This window comes from Ammodytes marinus (assembly GCF_949987685.1).
Source record: "Ammodytes marinus genome assembly, chromosome: 15".
In the NCBI taxonomy this organism is placed as follows: domain Eukaryota; kingdom Metazoa; phylum Chordata; class Actinopteri; order Uranoscopiformes; family Ammodytidae; genus Ammodytes; species Ammodytes marinus.
Window position 1 is genome coordinate 24573429 of NC_137219.1, and position 19585 is coordinate 24593013.

The window sequence follows — 19585 nt, forward strand, 5'->3', positions numbered from 1 at the left end:
TATATGTCAACATTACATTATCCAGTGAAATCCTGGGGTATATTTTAGAGTAGGCCTAAATGATAATGCCGGTTATGGGCCTACTCTGTAATTGTTTATATTTGTCAGCAAATCACATGTAGTACAAACAAATAAATGTACCCTGCAAACACTTTTAGCCTGTTGAGATTAATGTGGTTAAATAATCAAATATGCAATAGGCCTACTATCATCATGAGACCAATCATGCTTACTTCATCTCTGTAGTTTACTACTGTATCCGATTATTTTATTTTTGTCAGCTTAGTGTGGGACTCAAGTGAGGTGTATGTGATGGTAATGCAGCCTCCAGTGTTCTCTGTGCCCATTAATAGCCAGGTTCTCTTTGATGATGTGGCCACAGTGAGCGCGGTGGCCCCCTTTTCTTCAGCATCAATTGCGGCATGTAAATCCGCCTGCTGTGTTATCTCCTTAACTGCTCCAGGGTCCACCTGAGTTAGTCCACCTGACAGGGAAATTAAAGAAGCTTCAAAGGCTTTATTCTTTATTTTTGATCAACATGACACAGTGCCCTCATACCATGCCAACATCACACATTCTTCTGACAATCTAGTGCAAAGGTTAGCCTACATAGAATGAAGACTGGAAATAGTGTGTCCAATAAGAGTTAGAGCCAAGAAGAGACTGTTTAAAAGTTAATAATTGTTCCATCTTAAAGGTGCGCTCAAGTGATTTACTATTACTATTACTACCTTTATTTCGGCAGAGCACGCGTTAAAAGGAGGAAGGTAGGCTACATTTAATTAGTTTCACTAGCTTAAGCTAACGGTTTATAGCATGGACATTTAAAGAAGGTTTGTAGTAAGCAGTGTGGAAAGAGCTATTATCACTAACTTCTTCTACTGCATGAATTATTTTTTAAACATGATAAAAATATTTCTATGTGTTTTTATTATTGTAAATAGCTTAAATAGAGGAAATATTTGAAAATTTAAAAAAAAATGTTTTAGGGGGGGTAGTTGATAAATTGTTGCCATATGGCAACAACGCGCAGTCGAGGAAAGTACCATAAAATCACGTGTTTTGTCAATACGTGATTTTATTGAAAATAAAACAACAAAAAATACATCTTAGATTGTGTAAGATGTATAATCTAATATGTATGCAATTAAATACATTTAATTTCAATTATTTTGGATTGTGTATGGTAATGATAACATCGTAGACACCTGTGATAAGACCATGGGACATGATTTTCTTCATCAAAAACTACATTTATTTCCTATTTGATATCAAATAAATCTAATTCAGTATTATTCATTTGATTTACTTAACTATTTTCATTAATTAAATTTGGTCATCCTTTATTTCACACCTTATGAAAGTCCAAGAAGCAGTTTCTCCGTTATAGTTCACCATCAGAGTCAGGCACAGTTACAGAAGGTATTAGATAGTGTGTACTCTAAAGAGTGTATGTGTTTTTGTGTGTGCACACCTTTGAGTGTATGTGTGTAAGTTAGTTTCTGTGGACACTGTAAATCATACAAACTGAACTAAATACTGTATATAAACCATAGATAGTATATGATATAAACCCAACCCTTTCGTTTTCGCTCTGATTTTTCATGAGCTAGATATATGAGCTGAAGTCAAAGATTTATCTGTGGATTCAAAAGGCCCTTCTCCTTTGCAAGATAATCCATCCACCTGACAGGTGTGGCATATCAAGATGCTGATTAGACAGCATGCTTATTGCACAGCAGTGCCTTACGATGGTCACACACATACTGTACACTCCTTAGAGGATTAACTATCCAGCCTGCATGTTGTATGGATAAATACTGGTTTATTCCAAAATGTCTAAACTTACAAAACATAGATAAAATGTTTTTCCCTCATAAAAACAAATAAAAGTAAACAAATAAGTGAACATAATATTGGAGTACCCTAGAATAGTGCATATGCCTATGTAAGTCAATGGCAGTCCAATAGGTTGAATACACCAAAATCACCTCCAATTCGCATATTGTTGCCATACGGCAACAAATAGATTTGATCACTTTACAAAAAAAGTATTAAATCTAAATTGGTTTTAATGATACAAATTGAAAGATAACTATCCTGAGATAGCATTTACATTTTTTTTTATGTTGGAATTTTGCTTTAAATATTGAACAATAAGCCAACTATGGGAGCCCCCGGGCCATGGCCTCCACTGCTTCATAAGTCAAAGGAAAAGAGGAGTGGCATTCAGGATATCCTGGTTATCTGATGCCATGAGTTATTTGTTCTTCAAAGTAAAAGTCCCCTGTTCAAAACTAATCAAGAATAAAAGGATTTTATAATACAGCCTTTTAGTGAAACTGAGATAAAGTAATTGTTGCCATATGGCAACGCTATGCAGTAGAGGGTTAAGCAAACAGTATACATCACTCTCTTGCAACGACTTTACTTTAAATCATAGACATATATACGGTACGGTGTATATTATATCTATGACTTTAAATAACAACGAAATTTCAGATCGAGTCCAAAAAGCAGAAGAGAAGTTAATTCGGTACCCTATTCAAAGCACGGACATTGTCGCCCCCCTGTGGCCACACACCGTAACTACAACTGCATATAAAGCTAGACGCAATCACTACAAGTAATACTACCGGTTAAACCTTTCAAAATAAAACATTATAAAACTAGACACATTTTACATACAAGCAATACTTCCGATAGATAGGTCAACAAATTAATTCAAGCAAGCTTATATCCTCATGAGCTTTTTGTTGTTAAAAATCTTGGTGCATTAGGTTCCCACCACCATGTTTGACAGTGGGTATGGTGTTCTTAGGGTAGGTATTTGTATGGATCTGAAAAGGTAGCACACTAAAGTCATTTTGAAAAACACAAAATGTCTTAAAATGCCAAAATTTAACCCTAACCTTAAAACTAGAAACATTTACATACAAGCAATACTTCCGATAGATAGGCTAACAAATTAATTAACCTTGCAATCAGCAAGATACGCCTGTCTCTCTTTAGTGTCTTAAGCAACTGCTTACACTCCTGTGTGTGTGTGTGTGTGTGTGTGTGTGTGTGTGTGTGTGTGTGTGTGTGAGAGCTTGTACAGATGCATGTACTGCAATTTGTGCTATTTGTACATTGTGCACAAAATGCCTTGAATATTCTGACTGTAGGGACGATCATCGAAAAATAAGAATAAAAATATAATAAAAACAAAAGATGTCTAAAATTAAGATTATTATGTTTTTATTTTAAATTTTATCACAAATACTATATCTGAAGTATTAATAGTTCACGCACACACACACACACACACACACAATACACTTGATAAAGACAAATGTAATAAAATTAAATTAAAATCACTTTTTAATTTCTCTTTAATTAATCTCTGTGAAAAAATTATGAAAGAAAAATTAAAGATTATGTTTATAAATTATATTTGTCTCGGCTGTTCTTCGTTCGGCCGTGGGTACAGAAGGTGAGGTCAGCTCGCTTCCAAACAATTCCAAGCACTCGCGATTTCAAAAAATTATTGTATTTATTTTACAGCTCAAACAAGAACAAAACGTTCTTCTAAATAAAGGAAAATATACTGGCAAACAAATGAACCATTGAAAGCAACAAGTGAACTTAAATAAGCGGTCAAAATACTTCTTTAAACCACCGCCTCTTTCTCTTGACACTTAGTTTTCATCAAAACAAAACACACACCTGGCCTAAGTACCTGAGCGGTGCGGAAAGCACGCCCACAGACCCCTACAGGTATCAGAAAACAAAGCAGCCTAGGCATAAATAGTGTTAATAATATGCTAAATAAACTATTCAAAATGTAGCTTTCATTTCAAAATGTCTATTTCCATAAACAATAAACAAGTCAGACATCTTTGTGAACAGAAAATCAATAGCCTCATTAAAACGGCTGCGACAATATTATATGTATATTTGCCGGATGTTTAAGAACTGTTTGTCTATTTTCAGTGAGGAACTTGTTTCAATAAGACATACATCTCTTTATAATGACGTCTCTTTACTGCCCTCATGTGGCCACAATGAGGTACTACACCCACTGACATTTATGGAGTCGGTCCCCAGTTAAATCCTATTCAGAGTGTGAGAGCAGGCGCCCTCCTGTGGCCATCAATCATTACTACAACCACACTGGTCGCTAGGCGTAATTACATAGAAGCAACATGTTTGGTTGAAAAAAAGTGTTGAGGTTGTTACTAAACTTGCGTTGTAAAAATGTATTCACCGTTTCATAGCATCAATGCACTAAATCAGTTAATATCTGAGAATGAAAGCGGACAAAACACCACCTTTATTTCGACAGAGCAAACGGAAAACCTTGTGTTATTAGGAGGAGCATGCTACATTGTGTTAGCTTCACTAGCTTAAGCTAACGGTTTGTAACAGTTGTCTAAATGTGCGTGCAGGCTGTCAACTTCACCTAAAAGTTAAATAAAACTTTGTCCCAGGCCATTACTCATTATGAATGGTTCTAGGCTGGGCCTGGCCCAAACACACACACAGCAGAGGGCCGCCCATTCAGAGGCTGCATTGAATTGTATTATCACGAATTCAACTTCTACTCGGTAATTATGAGCATCTGACGATGGTCAGTTACGTTCAGGGCCGTCGGACGGCGGATAGGCTTGGGGGGCCCAAGGCAGAGGGGGGCTGCACTCAAAAAGTAAAAACGTTTTTTTTTTGATATATATTTTTTTTTTACTGGCTCAATATAGGCCCCTGATCTTTGAAGGCCCGACAAATGTTATTTAGGGGAGAAAAAAAACAGATATCAGGGGCCTTTCATTCGTCAGTAAATTTGTTATTTTTTAAATAACATTGTTCAGGGCTACGAAGATCAGGGGCCTATATTGGGCCATTAAAAAATACAAACGAAGGTAAAAAAAATCCCGAAGCTGACTGGATTTTTTAAACATGTACATTTCTTCTTTCTGCTTTTTGGTCATTCTGTGTCTATAAATTATTCCAGAAAATGGTACTAAATAGCTTACATAGGAAATAGTTGATTTAGCCTTAGTTTTCTCCTCAAAGTGCACCAGATTGATGAATTTTACTTTAACATTTTAAAAAAAATCTTCCGGGGGAGCATTCCCCCGGACCCCCCTAGAAGGTCCAGGGTCCACGACACAGTCTCCCAAATTCCTGTGAGAAACACTGTGCGTGTGCATGTTTACTAAGAGTCATTAGACCAGGGGTTGTGTTCAAGTACGCGTAATGATTTGGTCATTCATCAATAGAAACATTGTGTTGTTATCTGGCTCAGAGAGGGACTAGTCACTCATACGTTTTGGACTATAGACAAACATAGCTTTTACATGTTTGTGTTGTAAGACCGCCTCTCAGAGGGCCCATCAGGACTTCCTGTATAGGGGCCCAGAATTTGGTGCAACGCTCCTGCCTCCGCATATCGTATAAATAATCATGGTGGGCTGCCATGGCCAAAAATGCCAGGGCCGATTTTTTGTCCCAGTCCAGCCCTGATTGTATGTATAGTTTGTATGGAGTATCATCTCATTATGCGTACATGACTAGATCTATGCAAACGCCCCCAAATGGCTAAGTTCGCCACTTATCAGAACTCACCATTAAGTTCCTTCAGAGTCAATCCACCTAGGACCCAAACATTCATCTCAATGAATGAGTGTGATAAGAATAAACAGTTTTAAGGGATACAAGTTTATTTTAACCCTACAAAAGACACGGGGAAAGAGAGAAAAAAAACATAACATTTTAGACACGAGAAAAAAATTCTCATTCCTATAGCCTACAAGTCTCCAAACTATCCATCATACACGGACCACAGTTTAATGATTCATATTTTTAATATAACATTTTGCTGTAATGCTGTGTGTACATACAAAATATAGCAAACTAAATAAGGCAAATAAATAGAGGTACAATTTACAGGAAAAATGGAACATTCCTCATTGTTTTCATCTTTTCTTTTTTTTAAATCTCATCTCAAACATCAAGAATGGTGTACAAAATGTTTCTTCTCTTTCAACTGTACATCTTTCAGTGGAGGATACTTTTTTTTAAATTTTTCCAACCATAAAAATACTGACTCCTCACAATTATACAACCTCTAAAACTGGGTGCAGCTTTTTTTTCCTCAGGCAGTACAAATTGTTGTGTTACAAGTAACAAGTGTAACAAGTGTTCCATGTTGCAAGCAATGTTCTATGAAAGGTCAAAGTCAACACGTCACACTTTGTGCACCCTTCTTTAGGCATGCAGGACGACGCCAAGTGCACCATGAGACAGAACTGTGGTGGTGTCAGAAAACATTCTCCTTCTGCTGCTTTTACACACTAAATGATTCTATTCACGTGTTTCCAGTGGCCCAGCCAGTCTCCCCAACCACACTCACCCCCTTTCCTCTCTTTCTTCTCCACACCATGTTATTTTATTTTATTTTATTACATTTCTAGAGGGACCTCAAAATGGCGCTGCAAATGGAAATGTCCCATTATAAAAGTGCATTGAACAAGCTACTCATTTCATTCCTCTGATTTCCATCTGTACACTCCAAAAATCAGCCAGTCAATGGCCAAATAAACATCCAAACATGTAACAACATAAACATGTAATAATAATACTGACAATGTTGCGATACCCCTCAGTAAATAGTCTGCACTACAATACAGGTTAAAGCTCTGGATTAAGAGGTTAAAGGGTGTGCCAAAGTCTGATATACTAACTCTGATTAACTTGTTAGACAAAAGGAGCAGAGGTTAGGAAATTGAATAGCTCAAATATACATGAGATGCTGGTTAGAGAATAGGCAATCATATGTCATTTTGCCCTTGGGACTTAAGGGGCTTTTTCTAGGTATGTCAAAGTGTCTGAACATTTGAATCTATTTGGTTTACTGTTGAATCTCTAAAGTGGGAAACATGGGAACTCAAAGATCCTCTCTGTACTCTGTAGTCTCACATCCTCTTTCCAAGCTCACACCAGCTCCTCCCTGCTTCAGCTTGAGGGACATTAAAGGAATACACTTCTGGTAGGATGAGTAGTCTCTGTGCAATGACTGGTTAGAACAGGGAGTGGGATTTTCTATGTACAGGTTTATAGGTCCAACCTCTCTGATCACATGCCTCCACTACCTGTTTGACTTCATTTTAGGAGACTTATCTGGAGCCACAAGATGGCGCCAATCATCTAATTACAACTGTCAGCTGCATCTCAATAGCAAACACTGTACAGTTTGTTATGATTCTCTCAGAGGCTGTTCTCTTCCTGTTAAGTGTTATGCCAGTGTAAACAATTAAAGAATTGGACATTTTGAATCAAGCCACTTTAAGCATGTGTATACTTTTTATGTGCTCTGTTGTACCCAAGCCCCAACCTCAGCGATTTTTACCAGCATCCAATAAGGAAGTGACCACAACTGTAGTAACCCGGAAGTGCCACTAGGGGGGTGGTACCACGATTGAGCAATTTTTCTTTGACTCACTTGTTAGACAGGCCGTTTTCAAAGTCTTATTAAACCTATTTACAGCCTGGTCCACAAAACCATTTTAGTCTGTATGTTTAGGTCATATCTCCATGCCAACACTGAGGGGGGTGCATTTTTTTGGACCACGCTAGTTTTTATTTTATCGGAGGTTAAAATGTATTGGCGCAATCTCTTGAGTGACAGCTCTCCGCCCGTTGTCCCTCACTTTGCCTCGGAGGTATATGTCACCTATCTCCCTCCCCCCGACGTGAGGCGGAGTAAAAATCTCACAAAATGGCGACGCGCACAAACCAGGATTATTGGATGCCGTGTGTGCTACATCCATATTATTTACTATCTACGTATGGTTGTACCATGACTTATTTATGGTCTTATATTGCAATGCCAACACACAGAAACTCAATTTATATTAGTGAAGGATCAATTACTAGAGTGAGTCATCAACTTGACTGCTGCCTCTGTCCAGAGACCACAGGTGTGTTAGCACCAGTGGAACTCATCTAAGTGATATTGTGGATGAGAGTCATAATATGTGCAGTAAGAACTGCTATACAGGATCCTTTTGGCCCTTAATGCAACTCCACATGGTCTGCATTTTTTAAAACAGACTCCACATTCAGAAGTGAACCATGCACACTGAGCAGGGAGAGCTTATTAAACTTATTCATATTTGGCATTCTTTCATCATCTTTCTTATACATCATTTTAAGTACAGAGAGGACTTTTTCCAGAGGGAACTGTGGATCAGCTCATGGAAACCAAGGAGTGTATTGTTTGTCAGAAATGCGACAGTGCAAACAAGACATACAGGTGGGAAAAGGACAAACAATTGCCTTTTTTTTCTTTTCTTTTTTCTTTTATACATAAAGCGCAAAATGTATAGAAATTCACTTCAACAGCAATGTGAACCTGCAACACCAACAAATAATGCATTGCGTGTACAAAACCCCCAAATGCCATGAAAACATAAAAAAAACCTCTACATCTTTGCAATTAGCTTGTCTGCATCTGAATATAAATATATAACAACGCCTAATTGCAGAATGTTTTGTATTAATACATTTACACTAGTTTTCTCTTTACTTTGGCACTGATTAATGCCAGGACAATGTTGGAACAGTTGAAGAGTGTAGGTGAGGCTAGACCCCACCGTTTTGTCAGGCGGATTGAGCAAGAAGTAGTCTTTCCTTGAGAAGAGTTGTATCGTTTCAAATCGCAGCTCGGGACGTACGTTCATCCTCCCTGGGAATGCTGTGTGCCAGAGCAGGCCGTTGGGATGAATCCTCCGTTGTGAAGTGATGACTGTTGTGTATCCTTACTCAATCTTCTTCAGGTTCATGAATATCCACCTCTTCTGTGGATGAACAGTCTAGTCTCTCTTTCTGGAGGACACTCGGAGCAACCATAACTGACTTAGTTCCCCTTCCCAACTTCTTTTTCTTCTTTTCAGTTTCTTTGAGTCTTCCTTTTCACATGCCTTCGTCTTTACCTTGAGCCTATGTACATTGTGACCGGCTGCTCCCAAAGTCTTGTGTATTTTAGAACCATTAAGCAAAAAGAAAGAGCTGCTCCAGCACCAAGGAACTTACTGAGGAACAGAGGAAGGGATGTGAGGGAAGAAAGAGCCGTGAAAAGACAGGGGAGCTTGAGCACAGTGTTAAAAGGTTATGGTCAAAAGATGTGGGATAATGTGTCACAGTGGTCTCTCCTTCTATCCATCCATCCATCTATCCATCCCAATTGTCCTTCGTCCAGCTCAAGGGATCATACAACGTCCAGGACAAACTGGTTGGAAATAACTTTTACAAGACCAATGCGAAGAGAGTGTTGCATCCTTCAAAACACCGTGGCTGTCCATACATGTCGCTACATGTCCAGTCCGGCCATTATTTACATCCTCTCTAATGTCAATGGTCACTCTTCAAAGACTTGGACTGAAGGTGTTCAGAGGCCTACACCATGGCAGTATTTAAGTGTCTAGTGTCTTTTTTGTTTCCTTCCTTTTCCTGACCTAGTAGTTGACCTTGGTGACCGCTCGTTCGCGACCCCCACCCTCCACCAGTTGGTTGACGGAGCGTTTGCGGTTTCGCTTGAATTTGTTCAGGTCCTTGTCAAAGACCTCACCGGAACGCAGCGCCGACACCAGGTCGTCAAACTCCCCGCCGACCTCGTCTGAGGCCCCGCTCTTCTTGGACCGCCGTTCCCGCTCCCTCTGCTCCTTCAGCTGGAAGATAGAAGACAGGGGGTTAGGGGACAAAGATGGAAACACTGAAATAAAATGAAAATACCTTTCACAACACAGGTAGTGTTGGCACTAATGGTGCTTTTCTATGACATGGTACCGGCTCTACTCTAATCATCTTGGGTCCTTTCCCTGGGGAGGTTTTCCAGTTGGGAGGGTAGGGAAGAGTAAAGTAGGGTAGGGTAGGGTAGAGTAGAATACAGTAGAGTAGAGTAGGGTAGGGTAGGGTAGAATACAGTAGAGTAGGGTAAGGTAGGGTAGAGTAGAATACAGTAGGGTAGGGTAGGGTAGAGTAGAGTAGACTAGAGTAGGGTAGGGTAGGGTAGAGTAGACTAGAGTAGGTTAGTGTAGGGTGGTTCAGAGAGCGCCTTGCATGGCAGCTACTGCCATCGGTGTATGAGTGTGTGTATGAATGGGTGAATGTGGTAAGATATGTAAAAGCGCTTTGGGGCTGAGAAAATCGGCTAAAAAGCGCTATATAAGTCAAGTCCATTTACCATTTACCATTTAGGGTAGTTTAGACTAGACTAGAGTAGGGTAGGGTAGAGTAGAATACAGAAGAGTAGAGTAGGGTATGGTAGGGTAGAGTAAGGTAGGGTAGGGTAGGGTAGAGTAGACTAGACTAGAGTAGAGTGGGGTAGAGTAGAGTAGACTAGAGTAGGGTAGGGTAGGGTAGAGTTGAGTAGAGTAGAGTAGAGTAGGGTAGGGTAGAGTAGAGTAGAGTAGAGTAGAGTAGAGTAGAGTAGAGGTAGGGTAGTTTAGACTAGAGTAGGGTAGGGTAGGGTAGAGTAGAGTAGACTAGAGTAGGGTAGGGTAGGGTAGAGTAGACTAGAGTAGGTTAGTGTAGGGTAGTTTAGACTAGACTAGAGTAGGGTAGAGTAGAATACAGAAGAGTAGATTAGGGTATGGTAGGGTAGAGTAAGGTAGGGTAGGGTAGGGTAGAGTAGACTAGACTAGAGTAGAGTGGGGTAGAGTAGAGTAGAGTAGGTTAGGGTAGAGTAGAGCAGAGTAGGGTATGGTAGGGTAGAGCAGGGTACAGAAGAGAAATGGAAAGGTGACATAAATGTGTGTCTCACCATGGCCTCCATCCGTGCCCTCCTCTCCTCCTCATCTTTGCGTCGCTGCATGTTCTCCAGGTCTTGCCGCGCTTCACTGAACGACTGCAGGAAGATGTCAAAGATCCCAAAGAACTCATCGGGCTGCATCCTGCCTTCGTCCTCCCCAAAGTGCTTCAGAGATTTGGTAAACTGCACAGAGACAACCATGCAATCCTTAGATGTTGATAGGGAGTGACTTTTTAAAAACGGACTTTAAACATGTACATCGCTAATACACCAAAACAAAATGCGTTATCGAATGTGCTGTATTCTTTGCTATGGCCCACATTGCTCACAGTTGGTTCTTGTATTGAAAGGCACATGTGAGCCTGCATATGAATGCCTTTGCTTGAATCCATCTGCTGGCAGGCATGCTTGACGTTGTGTGATCTCAATAACTGCAGGAGCACACACCCGCAAGGTGGGAGAATGACTGCATGCTTTGACCACCGTATGCCCACCCTGTTCAGTCCAATATGTCCAGTGCTCTGTGCCAGGGCCATGCCTGCAGCCAAGCTACTCTACATTCCTACACACAGACACAGCTTTGTACTGCACTATAGAGGCCCAGCAAATAACCTTAAACATAACATTATACCTGTTTAAAGCATATCAAGCTGATACACATCATTGACAAATTGTGACATTATATATTATACTGTACACTATTACTCTGTTTAATATCTACAAAACTACTGGCTGAGTATAATGACAGAAAACACCATATTAGGAAGCTAGTTTACATGTGGTTCTAGTGTTGTCATGTAAAGGAGTTGGGGCCCACTTTATTTTGAGGATGCAAAATATGTATTCCTGTAATTATGGGCTGGTCACCATGGCAACCCCCATCATCATCCCTCTCCCTCTCGTAATTATGTGTCTGGTCAAATCCGTTTCCTCTCATCCCCTGTGGTCTGTGCTTAGAGTACACACACACACTTTTGTATTCTTGACACACAAGCAGCACACAAGTCAAGTGTAGGGATCTTGGGAAGGAAATGTTGTTTGATCTGTTGGTGGTTCAGTCAGTCCAAATCTTCAGCTCAAATAAAAAAAGGTCCAAACTATCATAGGCTAGCTTTTGCCAAAACATTTTGTTCAGCCATTTGTGGTTCCAAGAGAATATGCCCTAATCAATTTACTGAATTTTCCACAGGACCACAGTGGGATGACAATTTTGGATCACAGTTAAATACGTGGACAGCTATTGGATGGATTGAAATGAAATCTGTTCCCAATTGCATGTCCTTTAGAATGAATTGTAATATATTCATGATGCTCGGCTTTGTCATCTAGCGCCGCTAACAGGTCAACATTAAAATGTGTACAATACTCCGATATTTGACCCAACATCTCAAAGCTAGCATCTAGCTGAAAGATCAATTAGCTTGTGTCTGCATTTACAAAAGCATGATCCTGGAAACACATTTGATCAAGGACAAACAGCCCTTCTGCCTGCCTTTGGAAAATGGCAGCAATCTGAGGTTGGTATATTTCAAAGCAAACAGGCTTAAACGTTTAAAGACACTGGTTTGGTGTGTCTTGCAAGTCTTCTCTGGTGAAAGCAGACTGTTACACACTGTTTCTTTCATTTCAACTCACATTTGGTAACCTGAAAACGGATTTTTTTTAGACCACATTGAGAACTGCACTTCATAAAAGAATTACAGCAGTACCTTTGTTGATGGAATATCTTAGAAATGTCCATGCTCTGCCCTTTACCATTTGAAATTGGGCTGTTTTGGTTCTTGGACACAGACCGAATCTTGTGCTGTATTGTCTGTGTACATGTTGATTGTGTGGATGTGCTGTGCAAAGGATAAACCAAAGCAATCTGTCTGGAGAGGAGCAAAATCCCTTCTCTGCACTGGAAACCTCTGTCCCAATAACCCACATGACCCTGGACAACTGTAATCCTGTGTAATGTATGTAGTAGTGTCTGCCTGAGGGTGTGTGTGTATTTGTGTATGTCTCTCTCTCTTGTACACACACACACAAACACACACACACACACACTGCCATGAAGCTTTACGAGCCTCACTGGACTGCCTGCTTGGTTTAGTGATCCACCTAAACCTTCTTGTGACCGAAAATGAGTGCACACACCCACACTTCCATATTTGTATTCCACTGGAAACCTAACAGAGCGTCAGGGAGCCTGGACAAGCCCTGAGTTAATGCGTCAGACTCCCCACTTACCAACCACACATTTGCACACACACACACACACACACACACACACACACACACACACACACACACACACACACACACACACACACACACACACACACACACACACACACACACACACACACACACACACACACACACACACACACACACACACACACACACACACACACACACACACACACACACACACACACACACACACACACACACGTTGTGTTAAGAAACATGTGTGTTTAGAGTCTGGGCCGGCGAACACAGCTTCTTTTGTTTTACAGCAGAAGCCGGTGGCCCGCTCCTCCCGTTCTTTTCCCATGACGTCCCGACTGGACCCGTTTCTCCCTCCAAGTTTCTTACCGACCACCTCCTTGAACAAATAATTAAGTAGAGGGAAGGCTCCAAATGTAACCCAAGGGCCTGTCCACCTCTCTTTCTACCAATCTCTCTTAACACAACGTTAATTCTTTGGAGCCTTTAAAGGTAGAGTTAGTGATTCTGGAATGTTTGTTGACAAAAAAATGTAAAACAAAATCAGTGAACATCTACTCGTGATCGGCTACATGCACATACTGTGTGCGCGCTTGTAACATGCCATGTGTTTAAACACCCATTTACAGGGCCTATACTGTACAGATTTTTTAAAGGGGATATAAAGTAAGGACAGGTAGCGTATCATAAGGAGATACTCACTGACTTTGACAAAGAGTGATTTTGACGATGAGTGTTCTCCAAAATCACTGGCTCCACCAATTGCAAATTATTTTGGATACATGAAAAGCCTGAAAATAAAGTAGAGTGTAATATCTGTGCTAATGCAACTATAGACACCAGTTTGAAAGGTTTAGTAAATGCCAACATCATCAGCATCAGGATGCTTAATGTGCAACAGAGCACAGACGGCCTGCAAATGAAAGAACATGTTCACATAACTCTGTCTCAAACTGTCTCACTTTGGGATCCCCATAGTCCCACTGGTATCTTCAGCTCACATACAGTACTTCCTACCATACATCAATACATAAGCCAGCAGGGGTTCAAAAGGCCATTTGTCCCAGACGGTTGTTTGCAAAGAATGAGCGTGTGGATTCAAACCACTAACTCACAGAGACTAAGACAAAGGGAGGACGAGAGGGGAATCCAAGTGTAATCGGTCAACGCTGGGTTTCCCCGGGAATGCTCAAGTCATCGCTATGGACCGATAAAATCACTTTTTGTGAAAATCAGTGAATATTTCCTCACGATCCGCTACCTGTCCGTGCTGTGTGTTCGCTGAAAAAAATCCAGTGTTTTTAAACAGCCTATGCTCTGTAAACAGGCATGTTGTGAGCTACGGCAGGGCCCCCTTTTGTTTACATACCCGTTTACAGAGCCAAGACTGTGTTTACTGACACCAGATTTTTTCTAATAGCCTATCCGGAGTAGATATTTTACAGATTTTTGACAGAAAGTGATTTTGACCAGGAATGATCTCCAGAAGCGCGGACTCCCCCTTTAAATACTCTGTTCCCCCATACAAGAGAGCAGCTCTGCAGTCAGCTATACCTTGTCCTTGGCCTCACTCAGCTGGTCCTCCAGTTCAGAGAAGCTGAAGCCGGCCACCGTGATGAAGTCCCCGATCACAGCCACAAACTTATCCCCACGTTCCCTCGTCCTGCTCTGCTGGTACTGCAGCTCCTATGGGGGGAAGGGAGACATGAAACAATGTATCAGTAAACTTCCACTTTAAGCTGAGGGAAGAACGCTGAAAGTGTTTCCGTTACTGAATAATAAAAAATAAAAAAAACAGTAGATTGTATTTTGAAATTTTGAAAAATATATCGTGTGTGCATTAATGTGTGCATGAACATGAGCCCTTGTTTTCTGTGTAGCTGCAAATATGACATTTGCCAGCCCATGTCCCCTGTGAAACCTTACCAGCATTTCAACACCATCGCTGCACTAAATCACAGAGAGACAAACATGCATAACAACTCACCGCCTCTAGAGCCTTCAGTCCACTCCTGATACTGTGCACCTCTTTCTCCAACTCCGCCAAACTGAAAGAAAGACAAAAGAACAGATGTGGATACGATCTTTATCTATCGTCTTGTTCTACACTTGCCTGCCTTTGTTTTGTACTAATATTGATGTCTAATTTTAGATTCCTAATTTATTCTTTTGATGACTTTTTAAAAAGGAAAACTGTTAAAGGAGGTAAGTTTATTATAACCAATATACCACCTACTTGGCATAAATCGTAGCATTAACAACAACTGTTGTCACGGCAAAACATTAAAGCAGGATAAATAAACAACATTGTACATCTGCTGTAATAAAGACACTAGGGGGCTAAGGGAAAATGTCTCCCCCTACAGTGAACTGTGGTGCACTCACTTGACTTTGGCGGCGTCTGGTACGCTGCACAGGTCCTGCTGGATTTGCAGTGTGTCCGGGTAGTTCTTCTCAAAGATCATGATCAGGTAGTGCAACATGGTGATGCTCCTGTTCAAGCACAAGGGAAGACAAACATTTTTTAAACTGAATAAATCTACGTAAACACTACTCCTTGTAGAGCTGCTTACTACAGGACCATGTCAAACACAATATTCTTTAACTCTTTGGCAGTTTTGCATATAGTTGAACTCTTTATAATAACTTAATTTGCAGAAGCCATTTCCATTAAGCGCCATTTAGTTCCAATTCTGAACAAACGTGCCGACATTTATCTGAATCAGGCATTAGAAAAACTCCCCAATTGACTAAATCCTGACACTGAGAAGAGGAGACAGAATTTTGGAGACAGAATGCTAAATCTTCCTGAGGATTCATTCAACATCCACCTCCAGCCGCTGTGGCCCACCTGTCTATGCTGGACTTGGTGTCTGCGATCTTGTTGAGACTGGAGACCTTGAAGCCGTAGGCGTTGCCCCTCTGGCCCTTGTTCATGAAGTTGCCAAAGGCCAGCACCACCTCCAGCATCTGGGTCAGCCTCTTGCTGCGGACCACCTCCCTGGACGCATTCAGGATGGCTAAGGGAAGAACCAAGGGACAAAAGACAGTTTGAGTCAAGACATGGAAATCATTTTGGACATTGTTGGAACATAGACTACTGTTTCATGTGCCCTGCTGCTGTTTGTATTTCTATTTGATTTTACTCTGTATAGACTGTTTTCTGTTTTTGTATTCTGTTGTTGTTGTTGTTGTTGATGTTATTGTAAGTGTATTTTGTGTATGTGTCTTTTTTTTACTGTAAAGAAAACAAAAATCTAAAATAAAGGATAAAAAAATAAAAATAAATAAAGAATGAATGAAGAGAGAGAGCGAGAGAGCGAGAGAAGCAGCTGGAGAGATCACAGAGTTGGTGAAGGACATGTGTGCACTTTGCTTTCTGGCGCGTTCCCCTTTCATATATTACATAATAAACCGGCACTTTTTCCCCATTCCCTTTTCCATTCCGTTTCCCAACGGACACACACAAACTAAAAAAGTCCCAACTATATATATGACCTAAATCTTCACTTTTTTTTAAAAACATCCCTCATAATGATTGATCAATATATTCCCCCCGCTACAAACCGGGCAGAGCAGCTCAGTAGGGGAAAGTCATCAAGTCCTTCCATATCCATCTATAAAAACAGCAGCTGGGTGCAAAGGGGAATATTCCAAACACAAGCCTCACGCTGTCTGTGTCTTTCCCTTGAGAACACAGTTGTCTGGCAAAGTGCAGGTGGTTCCCCCCTCTTTCCCCACCACCACCACCACTAAAGAGGAAAACCTCAGTGTGAATGTGAAAATCATTAACAAAATCCTTATTGTTATTGTTACAGTTCTCTTGTGCAGTGATACAGCATGGGAAAAGTTCTGCTGCTGGCCAGTGTGTTCTGCTGGATAGAGGGAAAAGGCCCGGTGGCTCACTGCCTCACACTGAATGCTTCCCCATTGAACATAGTGGGTGGTCCTGGGAAAATACACTCTCATCTGCACTACATGACAAAAAGTTAAATCAATAATAAAAATGGGGGATGAGAACTTTATTACGGGCATCGATGAACATGTGGTCTGGGAACTCTCGTTGGAGCCGACGACTAAAGATTATTGGAGACTTGGAATCGGGACTCGCAGGATTATTCCTCTGTTTTGTACTTTCTTTTTCCATTCCAGGCAGCCAGTAATGCATGTCAGAAGATACAGTTTTTATTTGACCTCAGACTAGAGTGGAATGACTTTCTGGCTAAATAAAAGCTACAGCAAACACAGGGCTAACAGAAAATAAAACACTACTGGCACAAGCAATGTAATGTGCACCTCAAGGCAACACACTGCAGGTGAATAGGGTCACATTTTTAACTTATGGATATCATTGTGAAACTTTACCAGTTAATTGCTTGCATTAAAACAATTATTTTTGAGGTTACAATTCTTTTCTTAGAAAGGTTTTATTAAATATACATATTTAGTAAAATGATAAGTAGATATGAATCTCTTTAAAAAAACTAAAATATAGATGTTGGATGAAGCCAGAGTTAAAATCTTTATTTATTAATTTATAGTTCAGAGTATTGAACAAAACTAATGCTGAGTTAAAGCCACTAGGAGTAACATGGCACGTTGGCGTCCCCTTTGGACAAAAGCGGTAGTAGTTTTACGACGCCCACTGTCGCAAAGCTGTTTTCTAGTTCGTGACAGGAGCGTGAGTGTGAACTGAGAAGGGAGCAATATAGTGCATGTCCGTGTGTTGAAAGTGTGAGGACTCTTTTCGGCTCCGTGAGAGTGGTTTTGACACTGCATGAACTAATGCCAGTCACTGCCACACGCACCTGATTGCAATGAGTTGATGCAGCAGTGTCACCTAACTACTCTCTCTCACGGAGCTGAAAGATTACGTGTCCGACTCATGGACCTATAACAGAAAGCGAATGAACGATAGACGGCAGTTAGTATGGATCACGCTGTAATAAGTAATGTGTTTATGTTGTTGTAAATAATTACTATTTCAGATAATGGTTATCTGATGATGGTGAAGCAAAGCAAACTTTGTGTTAGTACCAACCGCTCATTCATTTAGGAGTAAACACTGCAGTCTAGTTTCGCTCTCGTGAAATTGTATACACGTTGTCCCCCCCCCCCCCCCCCCGTAGCCTATATCACTCTCCCTTTTAGCTTTTCTTCATTGCATTTTCTTTTTTTTCTTTGATGGTTCAGCCCCGTTATCAGTCATTATGACGACAAATAACTGTATCAAACAAGGCTCCCGCTCCCCTTCCCTCACCTGGAGGGATAGGCTTCTCAATTCACGTTGCTGCGCCACACTGAAATCTGCGACCAATACGGATATGTGACCATAGAGCTTGCACGAGCGAACCGAAAATCGGACTGGGTGTGCGACCAGACCAAAAGCAGTAATAAAAACTATTTAAAAACGTCTTTCTTTGCACTGATGGTCTCGTTTGCTGTTAAAGGTAATTTATGATTATCAGAGGAAACATGAGGCTGTTTAAAAGATATTTAAATGTTACTCGTAGCCGCTTTAATAGCTCTTAAAGATGGTTGAATAGGAGACATAGACATAAACATAAAAGGTTTAGACAAACACCTAAATGTACATTTTGGACCTTTTATTCATACTAGTATGAAAGAAGGTATGGAAGCAAAATAAGAAAAAATTCTCAAAAATGACCAGAGCTTGAAAAAAATGTTTTTTTGCCTGCAGTGTCTCGCATTAAAGCTGAGAAAGACATATAGGCCGCTTGAGAAACAGCTCTGGCTAAAATAAACACCATGTTGGCTCGACCACGACACACCCATGTGCACACACACACACACACACACACACACACACACACGCGCGCGCGCACGCACACGCACGTCTACGGAACTCATTGGAAGGTTTTTTTCCCCGAGACTTTGAAGTGAGTGTTGACGAGAGAGGCTCTCCCCCTCTCAACATGAGCCAGCTTTCCAAAACAGCCTCCCTGGTAACCTGGAAGCTGGCTTCAAGGGAAAGAAAACTGCAGCGGGGCCAATACTGTACATAGTTGGCCACCCGCGCTAACCATTCACAAACAAGTGCACACTTAGCAGAACGAAGGGGTTTCACAAAACCTTGTGAAAAGCATTGGTCAAAGTGTTTAAAGCTAGTGACATTTTTTAGTGGCTGTAATAATGAATGTATTTTTTATTTTGTTTCCTAAGCGTGTACAACCATTTGACCGTGGCACGGACCAAAAGCATGTTATGCAAAATGTAATCTTCTGCTCCATTTGTGAGTAATAGTGCTTTGAGAAACAGTTCAAACCATGTACCAAGGTTCACTGTAATAGGACAGTGAACAGAGTGGGCTAATGTCTACTGATATTCCAGCCTTTTATCCTGCATTCAACTTACTGTCAACTAATTCCAAAAGCAGCAACAGGCCTCATGCAAAGACCAGTCACAACATGTGATAAGTGGTCTTCGATTGTGTATATTGGCGTTGCTAAATTGTTCATTTCTAAAAGCAGGAGCTGCAGTTCCACTGAGTGAATTTTAGTTTTGAACACCCTTGGATTATGCTCAGTATCACATTTCATGAACACCCTTGTCCTTGCA

General features: G+C 40.7%; 1 protein-coding gene across 5 annotated transcripts in view; it reads right to left on the reverse strand.

Annotated features, from left to right (window-relative positions):
• Positions 1-5840: 5840 nt before the first annotated feature.
• The window catches only part of daam2 (dishevelled associated activator of morphogenesis 2), a 110505-nt gene continuing 96760 nt past the window's right edge, over positions 5841-19585 (reverse strand). For all 5 annotated transcript variants that reach the window (XM_080042307.1, XM_080042305.1, XM_080042306.1 and 2 more), the window contains 6 exons: positions 15858-16026; positions 15392-15499; positions 14994-15054; positions 14561-14692; positions 10805-10975; positions 5841-9710 (listed from right to left, as the gene is read on the reverse strand). In XM_080042307.1, coding sequence (XP_079898433.1) covers positions 9498-9710; positions 10805-10975; positions 14561-14692; positions 14994-15054; positions 15392-15499; positions 15858-16026 — 854 coding nt within the window. In that variant the 3' untranslated portion in view covers positions 5841-9497. The remainder of the gene's footprint in view (positions 9711-10804; positions 10976-14560; positions 14693-14993; positions 15055-15391; positions 15500-15857; positions 16027-19585) is intronic.